General features: G+C 37.8%; 1 protein-coding gene across 1 annotated transcript in view; it reads left to right on the forward strand.

Annotated features, from left to right (window-relative positions):
• Positions 1-18048, forward strand: part of LRRC63 (leucine rich repeat containing 63) — a 110207-nt gene that overhangs the window by 7113 nt on the left and 85046 nt on the right. The window contains exon 4 of the mRNA XM_006083647.1: positions 9400-9560. Within this exon, the coding sequence (XP_006083709.1) occupies positions 9400-9560 (161 nt within the window). The remainder of the gene's footprint in view (positions 1-9399; positions 9561-18048) is intronic.

Consider the following 18048-nt stretch of genomic DNA (forward strand, 5'->3'; position numbering starts at 1 on the left):
AGGCAGGCTGGTGTGCCCTGAAGGGTGTCCTGGATCAGGGTGGGGGTCCCCACTGGGGTGCCTGGCCAGCCTGGATGAGGCGATGATGGCTGTTTGCATCTGGTCACACACCCTTCAGTGTGGGGGTCCCCACTGGGGTGCCTGGCCTGTCTGGGTGAGGGGCTGAGGGCTGCCTTCAGGCTGGCGATTGACTGAAGCTCCCAACCGCTCCTTTTTTTCTTTTTCTTTTTTTTATTCTGGGCCAGCTTAAGCTCTGGCTCTAGCTCTGAGGCCTCGGCTGCTGAAAGCTGGTATCTGGTTTGTTTGCGTTCTATAATTGAAACAATGTATAACTCCAGCTCTGAGATCCCGGCAGCTGAAAGCTGGTTTCTGGGGTTTTGTTTAGCTTCTATATTTGTTACAAAGTTTCAAACTGCCAGCTCAGAGGCCGGCAAGGCAGGCGGGGAACGTTGGAGTCCTCCTTCACTGAAGCAAGCAAGCCTCATGTTCGCTAACAGCTGCCTGGCTGCCGGCCGCCATCTTGGCTGACAGTTAATTTGCATATACTCACTGATTAGCCAATGAAAAGGGTAGCGGTCGTACGCTAATTACCATGTTTCTCTTTTATTAGTGTAGATGATGGCTTATATTATGTTGAGGTATATTCCGTATATGCCCACTCTACTGAGTATTTTAATCATAAATGGATATTGTATCTTGTCAAATGCTTTTTTTTACATCTACTGATGTGATCATATTATTTTTATCCTTTATTTTGGTAATGTGGTGTGTTACATTGATTGATTTGCATATGATGAACCATTCTCCTGTCCCTGGAATGAACCCCCCCACCCCATTATCCATGACATATTATCTTTTAAATGTATTGTTGTATTTTATTTTCTAGTATTTTGCTTAGGATTATGGTATCTATATTAATCAAAGATATTGGTCTGTAATTTTCTTTTTTTCCTGTTGTTCTTGACAAGTTTTGGTATCAGGATGTTAGCCTCATAAAATAAGTTGGAAAGTATTGGTTCTTTTCAATCTTCTGGGAGAGTTTGAGAAGAATAGGTATCAAATCTTCTTTGAATGTTTGGTAGAATTCACTAGTGAAGCCATCTGGTCTGGGCTTTTACTTGTTGGGAGGTGTTTTGTTTTTTTTATTACTGTTTCAGTTTTCTTACTATTGATTGGTCTATTTCGTTTTTCCAGTTCTTCATGATTTAGTCTAGGAAGGTTATATATTTCAAAGAATTTGTCCATTTCTTTAAGGTTATTGAATTTGATGGCATATAGACTTTCATAGTATTCTTATATAGTTCTTCGTATTTCTGTGGGGTCCATTTTAACTTTTTCTCTTTTATTTATGATTTTGTTTAAGTATTTTCTCTTTTGTCCTTAGTGAGTCTAGCCAGAGGTTTGCCATTTTATTAAACTGTTCAAAGAACAAACTATGTGTTCCACTAATTTTTCTGTTGTCTTTTTGTTCTCTATTTCTTTTCTAATTTTATTATTTCCTTTCTTCTACTGACTTTGGACTTTGGGTGATCTTCTTTTTCTAGTTCTTTAAGGTAAAATGTTAGGTTATTTATTTAAGATTATTTTACTTTATGTTTCCATCACTCTTTATCCCCTTATACCCTCTTCTTCCTTCCCCCCACAATCACCACACTGTTGTCCATGTCTATGAGTTCTTTCTCTCTTTTTTCTTCTTTCTGCTCCATCTGTTCATCGCCCCTCATCAATCTTCTCCATACCAGAACTGTGTTCCTGTCTCTATCTAGGAGTCTATTTCTTGTTAGTCCAGTTTGTTCATTAAATTTCACATATGAGTACTTGTCTTTCTCTGATTGGCTTATCACTTAGCATAATGTTCAAGTCCATCCATGCTGCTGCAAATGGTAAAATTTTCTTCCTTTTCATGGCCAAGTAGTATTCCATTGTGTAAATGTACCATAGCTGTTTCATCCACTCATCTACTGATGTACACTTGGACTGCTTCCAAATCATGGCTAAATAATGCTGCAATGAACATCAGGGTACATATATTCATTAGATTAGTGTTTTGGATTTCCTTGGATAAATTCCCAGAAGTAGAATCACTGGATCATAAGGCAGTTCCATTTTTAATATTTTGAGGTAATTCTATACTGCCTTCCATAGGTTATTTATTTAATATTTGTCTTGTTTATTGAGGTAGGCCTGTAATGATATAAATGTCCCTCTTATAACCACCTTTGCTGTATCCCAAATATTTTGATATGACATATTATCATTCTCATTTGTCTTTATATATATTTTATCTCTTCTTTTATTTCTTCTTTGACCCAGTCATTATTTAGTAACATGTTGTTTAATATCCACATATTTCTGTATTTTTCCACTTTCTTTTTGCAGTTGATTTCCAGTTTCAAAGCATTGTGGTCAAAGTATATGCTTGGTATGAATTTGTTGAGGCTGGCTTTGTCCAAGATATCGTCTATCCTTGAGAATGTTCCATGTACTAGGGGACACTAGAGAAGAATGTATTTTCTCATGTCCTGAAAGGAAGAGCTCTCTAATATTGATTATGTCCATTAAGTCTAATGTGTTATTTTTTTTTAATATATTTTATTGATTTTTTACAGAGAGGAAGGGAGAGAGATAGAGAGTCAGAAACATCGATGAGAGAGAAACATCGATCAGCTGCCTCCTGCACATCTCCTACTGGGGATGTGCCCGCAACCCAGGTACATGCCCTTGACCGGAATCGAACCTGGGACCTTTCAGTCCGCAGGCCGACGCTCTATCCACTGAGCCAAACCGGTTTTGGCACTAATGTCTTATTTAAGACTGATATTTCCTAATTGATTTTCCGTTTGGATGGTCTATGTATAGCTGTAAATGAGGTATTTAGGTCCCCTACAATAATTATATTTTTGTTAGCTTCTCCTTTTCATTTTGTTACTAGTTGCTTTATATATTTCAGTGCTCCTAGGTTGGTTGCATATATATTGAAAAGTATTATTTCTTCTTTTTATTTTTTATTTAAATTCTTTATTGTGTAAAGTATTACATAAGTCTCCTTTTTCCTCCATTGACCTCTCCCCAGCCGCCTCCACCCCCTAGCACATGCCCTCACCCCGCCCCCCATTGTCTGTGTCCATTGGTTATGCTCATATGCATGCATACAAGTCTTTTGTTTGATCTCTTATTACCTCATTCCCCCGCCTTCCCTTCTATGTTGGACAGTTTGTTTGATGCTTCTATGACACTGGTTCTATTTTTGTTCATCAGTTTATGTTGTTCATTATATTCCACAAATGAATGAGATCATGTGATATTTATCTTTCTCTGACTGGCTTATTTCCCTTAGCATAAAGCTTTCCCGTTCCATCCATGCTTTGCAAATGGTAAGAATTTCTTCTTTTTTTTAAAAAAAAATATATTTTATTGATTTTTTACAGAGAGGAAAGGAGAGGGATAGAGAGTTAGAAACATTGATGAGAGAGAAACATTGATCAGCTGCCTCCTGCACACCCCCTACTGGAATGCACCCGCAACCAAGGTACATGCCCTTGACTGGAATCGAAGCTGGGACCCTTCAGTCAGGGCAGAATTTCTTCTTTTTTTACAGACCAGTTAGGGCAGAATTTCTTCTTTTTTTACAGCAGTGTAGTATTCCATTCTGTAGATGCACCACAGTTTTCTAATCCACTCATTTGCTGATGGGCACTTAGGCTGTTTCCAGATCTTAGCTATTGTAAATTGTTCTGCTATGAACATAGTGGTGAATATGTCCTTTCTGATTGGTGTTTCTGTCTTCTTGGAATATATTCCTAGACATGGAATTACTGGGTCAAATGGAAGCTCCATTTTTAATTTTTTGAGGAAACACCATACTGTTTTCCACAGTGGCTGCACCAGTCTGCATTCCCACCAGTAGTGCAAGAGGGTTCCTTTATCTCTGCATACTCGCCAACACTTGTCGTTTGCTGATTTGTTGATGATAGTCATTCTGACAGATGTAAGATGATACCTCATTGTCATTTTGATTTGCATCTCTCCGATGCTTAGTGACTTTGAGCATGTTTTCATATGTCTCTTGGCCTTCTGTATGTCCTCTTTTGAAAAGTGTCCATTTAGGTACTTTGCCCATTTTTTGATTGGATTGTTTATCTTCCTTTTTTTAAGTTGTATGAGTTCCTTGCACATTTTGGAGTTTAAACCCTTATCGGAGATAACATTGTTTGGCAAATATGTTCTCCCATGCAGTGGACCTTCTTGTTGTTTTGTTGATGGTTTCTTTTGCTGTGCAGAAGTTTTTTATTTTGATGTAGTCCCATTTGTTTATTTTCTCCTTAGTTTCCATTTCCCTAGGAGCTGTATCGGTAAATATATTGCTACAACATATGTCTGATATTTTGCTGCCTATAGAGCCTTCTAAGGTTATTATGGTTTCCCGTCTTCCGTTTAAGTACTTTATCCATTTTGAGTTTATTTTTGTGTATGGTGTAAGTTTGTGGTCTAGTTTCATTTTTTTGCATGCATCTGTACAACTTTTCTAACACCATTTATTGAAGAGACTGTCTTGGTTCTATTGTATGCTCTTTGTCAAATATTAATTGAGCATAATGGCTTGGGTCGATTTCTGGGCTCTTTGTTCTGTTACATTAGTCTAATATGTCTGTTCTTGTGCCAGTACCAGGCAGTTTTGAGAACAGTGGCTTTGTAGTATAGCTTGATATCTGGTAGTGTGATCCCTCCAGCTTTATTCTTCTTTCTCAAGTTTGCTGCAGCTATTCACGGTCTTTTTTTATTCCAGATGAATTTTTAGAGAGTTTGTCCTAGGTCTTTGAAGTATGCAATTGGTATTTTAATGGGGAGTGCATTGAATCTATAGATTGCTTTGGGTAATATGGACATTTTAATGATGTTGATTCTACCAATCCATGTATATGGTATATTCTTCCATTTGTTTATGTCTTCCTCTATCTTTTCAGTGTCCTGTAATTTTCTGAGTACATGTCCTTTACCTCCTTGATTAAATTTATTTCTAGGTATCTTAATTTTTGGTTGCAATGGTAAATGATATTGTTTTTTTTAGTTTCTCTTTCTGTGAGTTCATTATTGTGTATAAAAAAGCCATAGATTTCTGGGTATTAATTTTGTAATCTGCTATGTTGCCAAATTCATTTATTAATTCTAGTAGTTTTTTGATGGAGTCTTTAGGGTTTTCTATGTACAATATCATGTCATTGTGAATAATGACAATTTTATTTCTTCTTTTCTGATTTGGATGCCTTTTATTTCTTCTTATCAGATCGCTGTGGCTAGCACTTCCAGTATTATATCGAACAGGAGTGGTGAAAATGGGCATCCCTGTCTTGTTCCTGTTCTTAGGACAAATGGTTTTAGTTTTCGCCCATTGAGTATGATATTGGCTGTAGGTTTGTCATATAAGGCTTTTATTATGTTGAGGTATGATCCCTCTATTCCCACTTTGCTGAGAGTTTTTATCAGCAAAGGTGTTGAATTTTGTTGAATGCCTTTTCTGCATCAATTGATATGATTATGTGATTTTTGTCTCTCAATTTGTTTATGTGACTTATCATGTTTATTGATTTGGGGATTTTGTACCAGCCTTGCATCCCTGGAATAAATCCCCATTGGTCATGGTGTATGATCTTTCTAATGTAATGCTGAATCTGATTTGCTAGAATTTTGTTGAGGATTTTGGCATCAATGTTCATTTGGGATATTGGCCTATAATTCTCTTTCTTTGTAGTGTATTTATTTGGTTTTATGATTAGGGTAATGCTGGCTTCATAGAAAGAGCTTGGAAGTGTGCCTTCCTCTTGAATTTTTTAGAATAGTCTGAGAAGGACAGGTTTTAGTTCTTCTTTGAATGTTTGGTAAAACTCCCCTGAAGCCGTCTGGTCCAGGCTTTTGTTTGCTAGAAGATTTTTGATGACTGCTTCAATTTCCTACTTAGTTATTGGCCTGTTGACATTTTTTAATTTTTCTTGATTGAGTTTTGGAAGGTTGTATTTTTAAAGGAATATGTCCATTTCTTCTAGGTTGTTTAGTTTGTTGGACTAGAGATGTTCATCTTATTTTTTTACAATCCTTTGTATTTCTGTGGGGTCTGTTGTATTTCGCCTCTTTCATTTTTGATTTTGTTTATTTGGGTTCTCTCTCTCTGCTTCTTTGTGAGCCTGTCTAGAGGTTCATCAATCTTGTATATTCTTTCAAAAAACCAGGTTTTGGTTTTATTGATCTTTTGTTTGTGTGTGTGTGTGTGTTTTGGTCTCAATTTCATTTATTTCTGCTCTGATCATTATCATCTCATTCCTTTTGCTCACTCTGGGCTCTTCTTGTTGCTGTCTTTCTAATTCTTTAAGTTGTAGAGTTAGATAATTTATTACCAGTTTTTCTTTCTTTCTTTCTTTTTTTAGGTAGGCCTGTAATGCTATGAACTTTGCTCTCAGGATTGCTTCACTGTGTCCCATAGGTGTTGGATTGTTGTGTTTTCATTGTCATTAGTTTCCAGATGTTTTTAATTCCTTATTTGACCTTTTTGGTAACCCAATCATTGTGTAATAGCATGCTATTCAGTCTCCAGTGTTTGAATTTTTTAATTGTTTTTATTGTTGTTGATTTCTAATATTATGCCATTGTGATCTGAGAAGATGCTTGATATAATTTTAATCTTCTTGAATTTGGAGAGACTTTGCCTGTGACCCAGTATGTGGTCTATCTTTGAAAATGTTCCATGTTCACTTGAGAAGAATGTATATTCTGTTGCTTTGGTGTGAAATGTTTTGAAGATGTCCATTAAGTCCAACTGATCTAGTGAGTAATTTAAGATTGCTGTTTCTTTGCTGATTTTTGTCTAGAGGATTTATCTAGTGATGTCAATTTTGTATTAAAGGCCCCTTCTATGATTGTATTGCTGTCGATCTCTCCCTTGATATCTTCCAGAAGTTTTTTTTTTATGTATTTGGGTGCTCCTGCATTGGGTGCATATATGTTTACCAGGGTTATATCCTCTTGTTGTATCAATCCATTTAGTATTATGAAGTGGTCTTCCTTATCTCTTGTTATGGCCTTCATTTTGAGGTCTGTTTTGTCAGATTAAGTATTGCTACCACAGGTTTTTTTTTCATTCCCATTTGCCTGGAAAATATTTTTCCATCCCTTCATCTTCAGTCTGTATGAGTCTCTTGTTCTGAGGTGGGTCTCTTTAGACAGCAAATATATGGGTTATGTTTTCTTATCCATTCAGCCACTCACTGTCTTTCAATCAGAGCATTTAATCCATTTACCTTTAAAGTTATTATTGATAGGTACTTGTTTGTAGCCATTTTTATTTTTTGTGCCTGTGTTTCTTCTCCCTCCTGACCCCTTTTTTTCCTTCTTTTGACAACAGTTGCTTTAGAATTTCTTGCCTTGATGACTTGCTAGTGATAAAACTCCCTTAGCCTTTCTTAGACTGTGAAGCTCCTGATTTCCCCTCCAATTTTGAATGATAGCCTTGCTAGATAGAGTATTCTTGGGTTCAGTCCCTTTCTTTGCATCACTTTATATACTTCCTTCCCTTCTTTTATGGCCTAATGTGTTTCTGTTGAGAAATCATTTGATAATCTAATGGGAGATCACTTGTAGGTAACTTTCTGTCTCTCTCTTGCAGCCTTTAAGATTCTCTCTTTGTCCTGAACATTTGCGATGGTAATTATGATGTGTCTCAGTATGGGTCTTTTTGGATTATCTTGTTTGGGACTCTCTGTGCTTGTGTGAATTTTTTCTTCTCCAAGTCAGGGAAGTTTTCTGACATTATTTCTTTGAATAGATTTTCTAGCCCTTGCTCTTATTCTTGTCATTCTAGCACCCCTATAATACGTATGTTGCTTCATTTCATGTTGTCCCAAAGCTCCCTCAGGCTCTCCTCCTGTCTTTTGATTTTTTTTCTCCAATTGCAGTTCAGATTGGGTGTGTTTTGCTTCCCAGTCTTCTAATTCACTAATTTGGTCCTCCGCTTCCTTAGTCTACTTTTGAAAGCTTCCATAGTGTTTTTTACTGTACCTATATCACTCTTTATTTCCTCTTGATTCTTGCATAGGTTGTTGATTTTCTCATCCGGCTGGTTTATGAATTGTATGACCCTTATGCTGAATTCTTTTTTCTGACATTTTTCATACCTCTGTTTCATTTAGTTCCTTTTCTGGCAATTCCTGTTTTTCTTTTCTTTGGGGGTTATTCTCCTGTCTTCCCATTTTTGCTCTCACCGAAGGATCTAGGTGTAGAGTCACACAGGGCCTGTGGCTGCAGTGGTAGGCTTGGTGGTGGGTGACGTGGTTGCACCTCAGGCAGTGGCGGTGCTGTTCCTTTCAGTTTTTCACGCTGTCACAGGCCATGGCTGCTCCTTGGGCAGGTGCTGTGTAGGCTTGAGTCCTGGTATCTGTGGGCCTGCAGCCAAAGCAGCAGGTCCCTGGCCGGAATGACTGTAGGGTCCTAGTGGTGTCTGAGAGCACTCTGGGTGGAGGTGAGGCTGTGCTCCCAGTCAAAACAGCTCTCCTATTCAAGATGGTGTGGCCTCTGCAACAAAGCTGGTCTCCTCAGGAGTGATTACAGTAATAGCAGACGCTGCCTGGCTAGGTGAGCCCGGTCCACCAACCCCTGAAAGTCCTGCGGGATCTGTCACACACACACACACACACACACACACACACACAGACCACATCCACACACTCCCCTTTCTCTCCCTCACTCCTCACACTCTCTTCCTCACTGCCATCCTTCTGGCCACCATCTTCCAATATCTGTTATTTCTTCTTGATGTATTGTCCCTTTTATCTTTACAAAATGTCCAATTTTGTCTCATATTCCCTTTTTATCTTGAAATGTATTTTGTCAGATATAAGTATGGCTACACCTGCTTTTCCCTGGAAGCCATTTTATTGGAGTATCATTTTCCATCCTTTCACTTTGTTCTATGTTTGTCTTCGTACCTGAGATGTGTCTCATGAAGGCAGGATATATAGCTGGGTTTTGTTTTTTATTCAGCCCACTACTCTGTGCCTTTTAATTGGTAAGTTCAGTTCATTGAGAGTGATTACTGATATATGAGGATTTTAATTTTATTTTTGTTTTCTGGTATTGCTGTATCTCCATTGTTTCTTTTCCCTTGTGTTTCTTTTTTTTTGTTTTAGTTTGACGATCTTCTATGATGTTTTCCTCCATTTCATTTTTTGTTGCTAGGTGTTTCAGTTCTAGATTTTTTGTGGTCATCATTAAGTTTATGCAAAAGAAAGTTTCATGTATACAATAGTGCTCTTTCCTCTGAGTCCATCTTATCTCTATTCACCAGTATAAGTTCTTTCAAATTTCACTCTAAGTGATAACACATTTGTTTCATGTACTGTTTTGTTTATTTAGGTACTATTAAACCTAGAAAACGAGCTGAGTCAGAGGAAAAAGTTATTCGTGGTGAAGGTTTTAAGACTGTTGCAGCAACACAATATGAATCAATAGCAGCAATGACCAACCTGGCTATAGTAAACTGTCAAATATATGGAAGAAATGCACTTAACCTTAAGGTATGCTAGATCTTTTTAATGGCATGTTTTGTTGTATTATGAATTATTTTGATAATACAATTCCTAACTGAAGTTAGTTTGCATAGTATTAAAGGAATCTTTCTTATTGCAATAGAGACTTCCCCAGGAACACATTAAAATTGCATCTCTAAACCTATCTGTCCTAGTTTACCTTCATCCCAGTTTTTAAAATTGCTCATGCCCAAAGCAATTATAATGCTTTTTTTATTACTTAACATGATTAAAATAGTGGGATTCAGAATTATCATTAATTTATCAACAATTTTTGGCCTTTGTGCCAACTCTAACACTAGGCTACCTTTTCACTGAATGTAAGCCCAGTATAATGAATAACTGTAATAATAGTTACCATTTATTAAGCACCCACTATGTGCAAAGCAAATGTTAGCTTTCAAACTTATAATACAGCAAAAACAACCACCTTATAATTTAGCAAAGTAGGTATTATAATCTTCATTTTACAGATGAGAGCACTGAAGTTCAATGAAAGTAACTTGCAGAAGATCACAAAGCAAGGAAGTGGCAGAGCTTGCGTTTGAACCTAAAACTCTTTGACTTCAAAATCTATGATCTTTTATATTAAAATATGTTTTGAAATAAGTTCATTAAAATTGAAAAAATAGGAAAAATTGCAGGAAGAGTTTCTTTGGGAAATTAGGACATTAAAAAATGTTTATGTGCCTGGTTGGTGTGGCTCAACTGACTTCTTTTGCTGCCATCCCTTCACCCATGTGTACTCTCTCCTTTCCTTGGGATCTGAGATGCTCTTCTATGTTGACATCCTCCTCATTATTTGGGTTCTGTCATCCTGTGCTGAAATTTAATGACGTGCAGAATTCCTCCCTGCCCTACTCAGGTTATGATGAATTATGTTGGAGTAATCCTTTCCTGCCCACATAAATGTCTTTTGTTTTGGCTAATTTTAATATTTTCTCTTTGTTGTTGAATTTAAGCAGTTTTACTATGATGGTGTAATTTGTTAAAATACTTATCTTCCTATAGTTCATAGCACTTTTTAAATATATGGATTCATATTGCTCATCATTTATGGCAAAATTTTGTTAGTATCTCTTCAAACATTGCCTCTGCCCCACTCTTTATGTTCTCTTCTTATTGGAATTTAGACACATGTATCTGAAACCTTTTCATCCTGTCCATACTCTCTTTCCTGTATTTTCCTTTTACTCTCTGTGCTTTATTCTGAGTATTTTTTTATTATTTAAATTATAGTTCAATTTTATTCTCTTTTCAGCCAAGTCCTTGATTTTTGTTATTTAATCATCTAAATTTTTCATTTAAATATTTTGTCATTTAAATTTTTATTTTATTATCTAATTTCTTGAGCCTATTAATCAGTTATTTTATTTTTTAATGATTTTTAAAATTGATTTTTAGAAAGAGAGAAAGGGAGAGAGAGAGAGAGAGAGAGAGAGAGAGAGAGAGAGAGAGAAACATCTATGGGAGAGCAAAACCTCAATGGGCTGCTCCCTGCATGCCCTCCACAGGGAATCAAGCCCACAACCCAACATGTGCCCCAACCAGGAATCAGACCAGCAACCCTTCACAGGAGATGCCCAACCAACTGAGCCACACTGGCCAGGGCACAGCTATATTTTAATACATTGGATATATCCAATATGTGGATTCTCTGTGGGTCTGTTTCTATGATCTATCATTAATCTTGATTTTTGTCCAATTATTGTCTTTTTGCATGTCTTTTTATTCTTGACTAGAGGCCCGGTGCACGAAATTCATGCATGGGGAGAGGGGTGTCACTCAGCCCAGCCTGCGCCCTCTCACAATCTGGGACCCCCCAGGTAGGGTCCCTAGGCCTGGCCAGCGATAAGGGTCTATTGGGGCTTTCCTTCCCCTGGCTGCCGGAAGCTGGTCCCACCCCCGCCACTGCCACTGCTTGTCATCTGTGTGGCACTGCACCTTCCCCCACCCCCACTGGTTGCCTCCCTTAGCAGGCGACAGGTGTGGGGTGCAATCTCTTGGCTGGTCTGGGCCTCTCTCTGTGAGGCACCACCAGCCGGGTAGCCTGGGCCTCCCTCTTTGGGGTGATCCATTGCAGAATCATCCCCCCTCCCCATTGATCACTCCACAGAGGGTGGCCTGGGCCTCCCTCTGCAGGGTGATCATGGGGTGATGGAAGAGCCCCCTGACCAATCACACTGCACCTGCCTTGGCTGGCCTGGTGCCAGTGCATGTCATAGTGTGGTTGTCCAGAAGATCGTCCAGACCAGGGGTGGGCAAACTTTTTGACTTGAGGGCCACAGTGGGTTCTTAAACTGGACCGGAGGGCCGTAACAAAAGCATGGATGGAGTGTTTGTGTGAACTAATATAAATTCAAAGTAAACATCATTACATAAAAGGGTACAGTCTTTTTTTTTTTTTTAGTTTTATTCATTTCAAACGGGCCGGATCCGGCCCGCGGGCCGTAGTTTGCCCACGGCTGGTCCAGACAGTCGTTCTGTTGTTTGGTCATTCGGTCGATTTGCATATTACACTTTTATTATTATAGATTGCTTGGTAAATGTTGTTTAGAGGGAGTTTGAGGACCTAGATGATGTTCTCTTCTTCCAGATAATTTTTATTGTTGCTTCTGGCAGGCAGAGAAGTTAGGGAATATTCACTTTAATTTAGTCAGACGATAAACTGGTTTTATTCTGGGCTCTACACTTTGTAGAGGTTTTCTGTTAACCTCTTCTCTCAGGGCTGTAGCCTTTCAGCCATCTTATACTGTCTGTGGCCCCTCTTCCTTGGTATGTCCTGAATTCCATGTTTTGTATCCCTAGTCCAATTAGACTGGCTATAGTTCTATTCAGCTTCTTGATAACAGTTTTGGTTTAGGCAACTGACTTTTTGAGAAAAATAGTATTGAGTATTGTGTTTATCATTCTGAGATTTTCTTCTCTCTGGAGTTTTGGCTTATTAAGCTCTAGTTACCTTGGTAATTCCTTAAGTTTTTGTTGTGCTATATTTTTTTGTTTTTGTTTTAGTAGAAGAATTGATTTGAAAAAAGGTCAGTAGTAGAAGTGAAAAATCATTTTATCTAGTTTTGAAGTGAGTTCCTTTAATCAGAGTTGTCAAGCTTTTTCTGTAAAGGGCTAGATAGGAAAATTGGAGGCTTTGAGGGCTACATGGTTTCTGTCACAACTACTCAACTGTGTTGTGTTGTAAAAACGTATTCATATACAATAGCTAAACTTGTGAGCATGCTGTCTTCCAGTAAAAATTTGTCAAGAAAAACATGGCCAAGTGTATTTTGCTACTCCCCTTTTCAATGGAAGAAGAATACATCTTTTAAAAAGTTGATTGTATCTAGTCAAGAAAAAATTATTTCCACAGTTATTAATATTATTTTTTAAAATATTGGACTCCAGAGTAGGATCCTGAGCTCTGTACAGTGATAGAAAAGAATTAAAAGTCATAATTTTCAGGGCTTATTAAAGAAACAGATTTTATATAAACAAAAACTTGTAACTTATACAAATCAAATGTACTGGTCAATATTATATAGACTAAGTGCATAAATGCTTAAAAGTTACTAGAGCAATTCAAAAAAATTGATAAAGCCTTCACATTATTATTTAGTTTTTTATATTCCTTCCATGACAACCACAGCATTGAAGTTCAAAAACAAATAAAGCTCTTTCAATCTCTCCATCTTTCACTTCTAGTCTTATTACCTTCCCTGTAACCCTGATTTGGGCAAAAATGAATGGGATTTGAATCTGAAGATGCCCACTCAGTAGTCAGCATGACAGGATGAGGTTCCTGCCTCCTGGCTGAGCCAGTTCCGTCACAAGCCCCCACTCTATTAATAAATCACCATGATATGCACTACTTCTTTCACATCCTTTATATTAAATTGCACACAAAAAATGAATGGATCTATCATTTAAACCTATAATCTTGACTATTACCAATAAAGCCAAACTTTAATCTTCAGAGGATTTGAAGTTGAAGGTTAAAGTGCTTTTTTTTTGGTCTTCTGTTCTCAGGATATAAACCCTGACTTCCACCTCAGCCTCCTCATTTTCAAACCACCATTTGAAGTCCACCTAATGTACCAGGCTGCTTCTCACTCCATCTGTACATCTTCTTTCTTCTGGGAAGTTTGCCCTTGTAGAAAAAGTAAAATCTTAGTCATAAAAGTCAGTTCTAGTGTAACAGCTCTTCAATAATTATTTCCAACTCCTTAGTAACCACTATATTTTACCATTTTAAAGCGTACATTGAGAAAGCCTTTGCATTATTATTTAGTTCTTCACATCCCTTCCACAATAACCACAGCAAACAGTTTTTATGATGGAATAGTGAAAGAGAGATCTAGGGTACCTGGGGTAGGCAGCCCTAATGTTATATCCACAGTCCTAGACATTCACTCATTCAGCCAATATTTATTAAGAACCCACTATGTACCAGGGTAAACTATGTATCTCACTATGTGTTAATGTGCAAAACAAACAAAAATGCCTATTTCATGGAGCTTATACTTTAGTGGGGTGGAATTATACAGTACACATAGTTATACATACCCTGTCCTGTGGTGAGAAGAACTATGAAAAAATAAAGCAAGTGGATGATCAGGGAGAGGTTGCTATTTATGATGGGTTGGTCAGAAAAGGCCTCTTTGTTCAAATGACTTAAGAGTATACAGCTGACTATAAGCAGGCTGCTGACTGAGGTGAGAAAATAATTATTGGGTATAGATAAGGGGCAAACTATCCATGCAGATGGAATATAAAGGCACTAGTTATGTGCACACACTAAGTTGAATGATTCAAAACTGTAACAGACACATTTCTGCTACATAATTTACTGTACCACGATTTCTGCCAAGAAGAGAAAAATGTTTAATACCAGAAAGAAATAACACTTACTTTTATCAACTACCAAAATGTAGACATTTATAAATATTAATATTTTATTAAAATGTCAGTCTTGAAACCAGTATTGTCAATTCCAAGATTTTTTAGTCATGAACCTTTCATTCTTACATAGTATTTGCCATAGCCTAATGCATTGGCAACAATACCCCATTCACTGCAAGCTTAGGTTTGATCCTCATTGGTGCATTCAGTTGGTCACTAGAGATTCTATGATCCTTAAGAAACAAATTTAATGCTTCAACTTTCCTGAAACATTAATTATACTGGGGGCACCAGTCATGTTTTAGTCAGTTCAGGTTGTTATGATAACATACCATAGATTGAGTCTTAAACAACATTTATTGATTACAGTTATCATGGTGAGAAAGTTTAATATTGAGGTCAGCTGATTTTGTTCCCAGTGACAGCCCTCTTGTTCACACCTGTCTTCTTGCTGTATCATCATATGGCAGGGAGGAGGGAGAGGTGGGGGTAGGAAGGGAGAGAGAGGGGCACTCTGGTCCCCTCCTTTTTTTTTAATAAGGGCTCCACCCTTCATCAGGTCTCCACCATTAAGACCTCATCTAACTCTATTTCCCAAAGGCCTCACCTCTACAAAACATCACAATGGGAATTAGTGTTTCAACGTATGAATTTGGGGGGACAAAAACATTTAGTCCATAACAAGGGATAAGTTTTCCTTTCAGAAATTTGTATATTTAAGCAATAAATTTTATATAGGTATCAGATTAATACAAAGAGAAATAGAAGTGTTGGTGAAAATGTGGGCTCTCAGTTCTTGACTTTATGCAGGAAAGATTTCACAGTATGAGTCCAGGTGATTTTGAGAGTACATTTATTAAAGCTGGAGATAGTGAAACAAAGGAAGGACTTAAGATAGAAGAGGCAAGATCATAGCCACAGAAGTGAGCCTAGGCGGAGCTGCCTTGGCTCTTTGGAAACATGAGGAAGAGTTGAGCCTAGGTGTAGCTGCCTTGGCCCTTTTGAAGGAAAACACAGAAGCAGAAGAAATGAGCCAGCTGGGCTATGTGGATTCAGAAAACAAGTTACAGAGGCAAAAGAAGGGCCATTGACAACAGGTTCAGGGGGTTAGCCCAGGATGAGCTGCCCCATTAGTTGCATTTCTCCTGGGAACCTTTAGAGCTTACAGGAGAAAAAAAGCAGAGATATAAGCCTGAGGAAAGAAGTGGGGAAAGGCCATGGGCATACTCCAGTGAGAAAGAGAGAGAGAGAGAGAGAGAGAGAGAGAGAGAGAACTGGATCCTTTGCCTTAAGAGGTTTTATCTGTTTTCCAAAGACAAGAATTTTAGGGGAAGTCTCAAGGGAGAATCTTTTTTATTTTTTTAATATATTTTATTGATTTTTTACAGAGAGGAAGGGAGAGAGATAGAGAGTTAGAAACATCAATGAGAGAGAAACATCGATCAGCTGCCTCCTGCACATCTCCCACTGGGGATGTGCCCGAAACCCAGGTACATGCCCTTGACCGGAATCGAACCTGGGACCTTTCAGTCTGCAAGCCGATGCTCTATCCACTGAGCCAAACCGGTTTCGGCTCAAGGGAGAATCTTAATAGAATATTCATCAGCTTTCCAGGTGTGTCTTTAAAAGGTCATGGTCTCTACTGTTTGGTCAGCACTATGGTAGGGAGTCATTAGTCATTGATTAATGCTTAAGGGAGTGGTAGTACAAGGGAGAAGGAGGCAGGTGAGTCAGGGTGCAGTTTGAATTAGCTGCCTGTCTCAGTTTCCCTATTCAACTTGCCAAGGAATTTTCCTGGCATCTTACTATCCTGCCTCAGAACTAGAGCCATGAAAAAACCCAGGTGGTGAACAGGAAAATTAAATATAAAATATATTTATGGTTTCATGATTTACATTTCAGTCTTTTATTTATTTTGAGTTTATTCTTGTGTCTGGTGTGAGTTGATGGTCTAATTTCTTTTTTTGCATGTACCTGTCCAATTTTTCCAGCAGCATTTATTGAAGAGACTGTCTTTACTCCATTGTATGCTCTTGCCTCCTTTGTCAAATATTAGTTGAGCATAATGGCTTTGGTTGATTTCTGGGGGTCTCTGTTCTGTTCCATTGATCTATATATATGCCTATTCTTGTGCCAGTACCAGGCTGTTTTGATTATAACGGCTTTGTAGTATAACTTGATAGACAGTATTGGGATTCCTCCAACTTTGTTCTACCTCAGGATTGCTGCAGATATTTGGGGTCTTTTTTGGTTCCGTGTACATTTTTGGAGTCTTTCTTCTAGATCTGTGAAATATGCTGATGGTATTTTAATAGAGATTGCATTGAATCTATAGATAGCTTTATGTAGAATGGACATTTTAATGATGTTAGTTCTGCCAATCCATGAACATGGTATACTCTTCCATTTGTTTCTATCTTCCTCTATCTCTTTTTTCAGTGTCCTGTAGTTTTCTGAGTACAAGTCTTTTACTTCCTTGGTTAAGTTTATTCCTAAGTATCTTATTTTTTTGTTGCAGTGGTAAATTTTTTTTAAGTTTCTCTTTCTGAGAATTCAATATTAATGTATAAAAATGCTATAGGCAGCAAAATATGACATCTCTCATAGCCGATACATCTCCTGGGGCAAGAAAAACAAAGAAGAAAATAAACAAATGGGACTACATCAAAATAGAAAAAGTTTCTGCCAAGCAAAAGAAACCATCAACAAAATGAAAAGGGAGCCCATCTTATGGGAGAACATATTTGCCAATGGTACATCTGATAAGGGGTTAATAGTCAAAGTACATAAGGAACTTATGCAACTTAACAGAAGGAAGACAAAAAAATCCAATTACAAAGTGGGCAAAGGACCTAAATAGACAATTCTCCAAAGTAGGCATACAGAAGGCCAATAGACAGGAAAAATGCTAAAAGTCACTAATCATCAGAAAGGTGCAAATTAAAACTACAATGAGGTATCACCTGACCCCTGTCAGAATGGCTCCCATCAACAAATCAACAAACGACAAGTGATGGTGAGGATGTGTAGAAAAGGAAACCCTAGTGCACTGCTGGTGGGAATGCAGACTGGTGCAGCTACTATGGAAAACAGTATGGAGTTTCCTCAAAACTTTAAATATGGAACTGCCATTTGACCCAGGGATCCCACTTCTGGGAATATATCCTAAGAATCCCAAATCACTAATCAGAAAGAATGTATGTATCCCTATGTTCATAGCAGCACAATTTACAATAGCTAAGATCTGGAAACAGCCCAAGTGCCCATCAGTAGACAAGTGGATAAAAAACCTGGTACATTTATACCATGGAATACTATGCAACAGTAAAAAAAAAAAAAAAAGGATCTCTTACCTTTGAAACAGCATGGAGAGACCTGGAGAATGTTATGCAAAGCATAATAAGCTAGTCAGAAAAAGACAAGTTGATATGTGGGAATCTAAAAACAAAATAAACTGTTGGACAACATAGATCCAAAGACATAGAAACATGGAAGTGACTGTCAAATCTCAGAGGGAAGGCAGAGGTGGGTGGGTGGTTTGGAAGTGATTAACCAAGAACTTATATGCATATATGTATAACCCATT

Source organism: Myotis lucifugus, unplaced genomic scaffold (genome assembly GCF_000147115.1).
Source record: "Myotis lucifugus unplaced genomic scaffold, Myoluc2.0 scaffold_7, whole genome shotgun sequence".
Lineage (NCBI taxonomy): Eukaryota > Metazoa > Chordata > Mammalia > Chiroptera > Vespertilionidae > Myotis > Myotis lucifugus.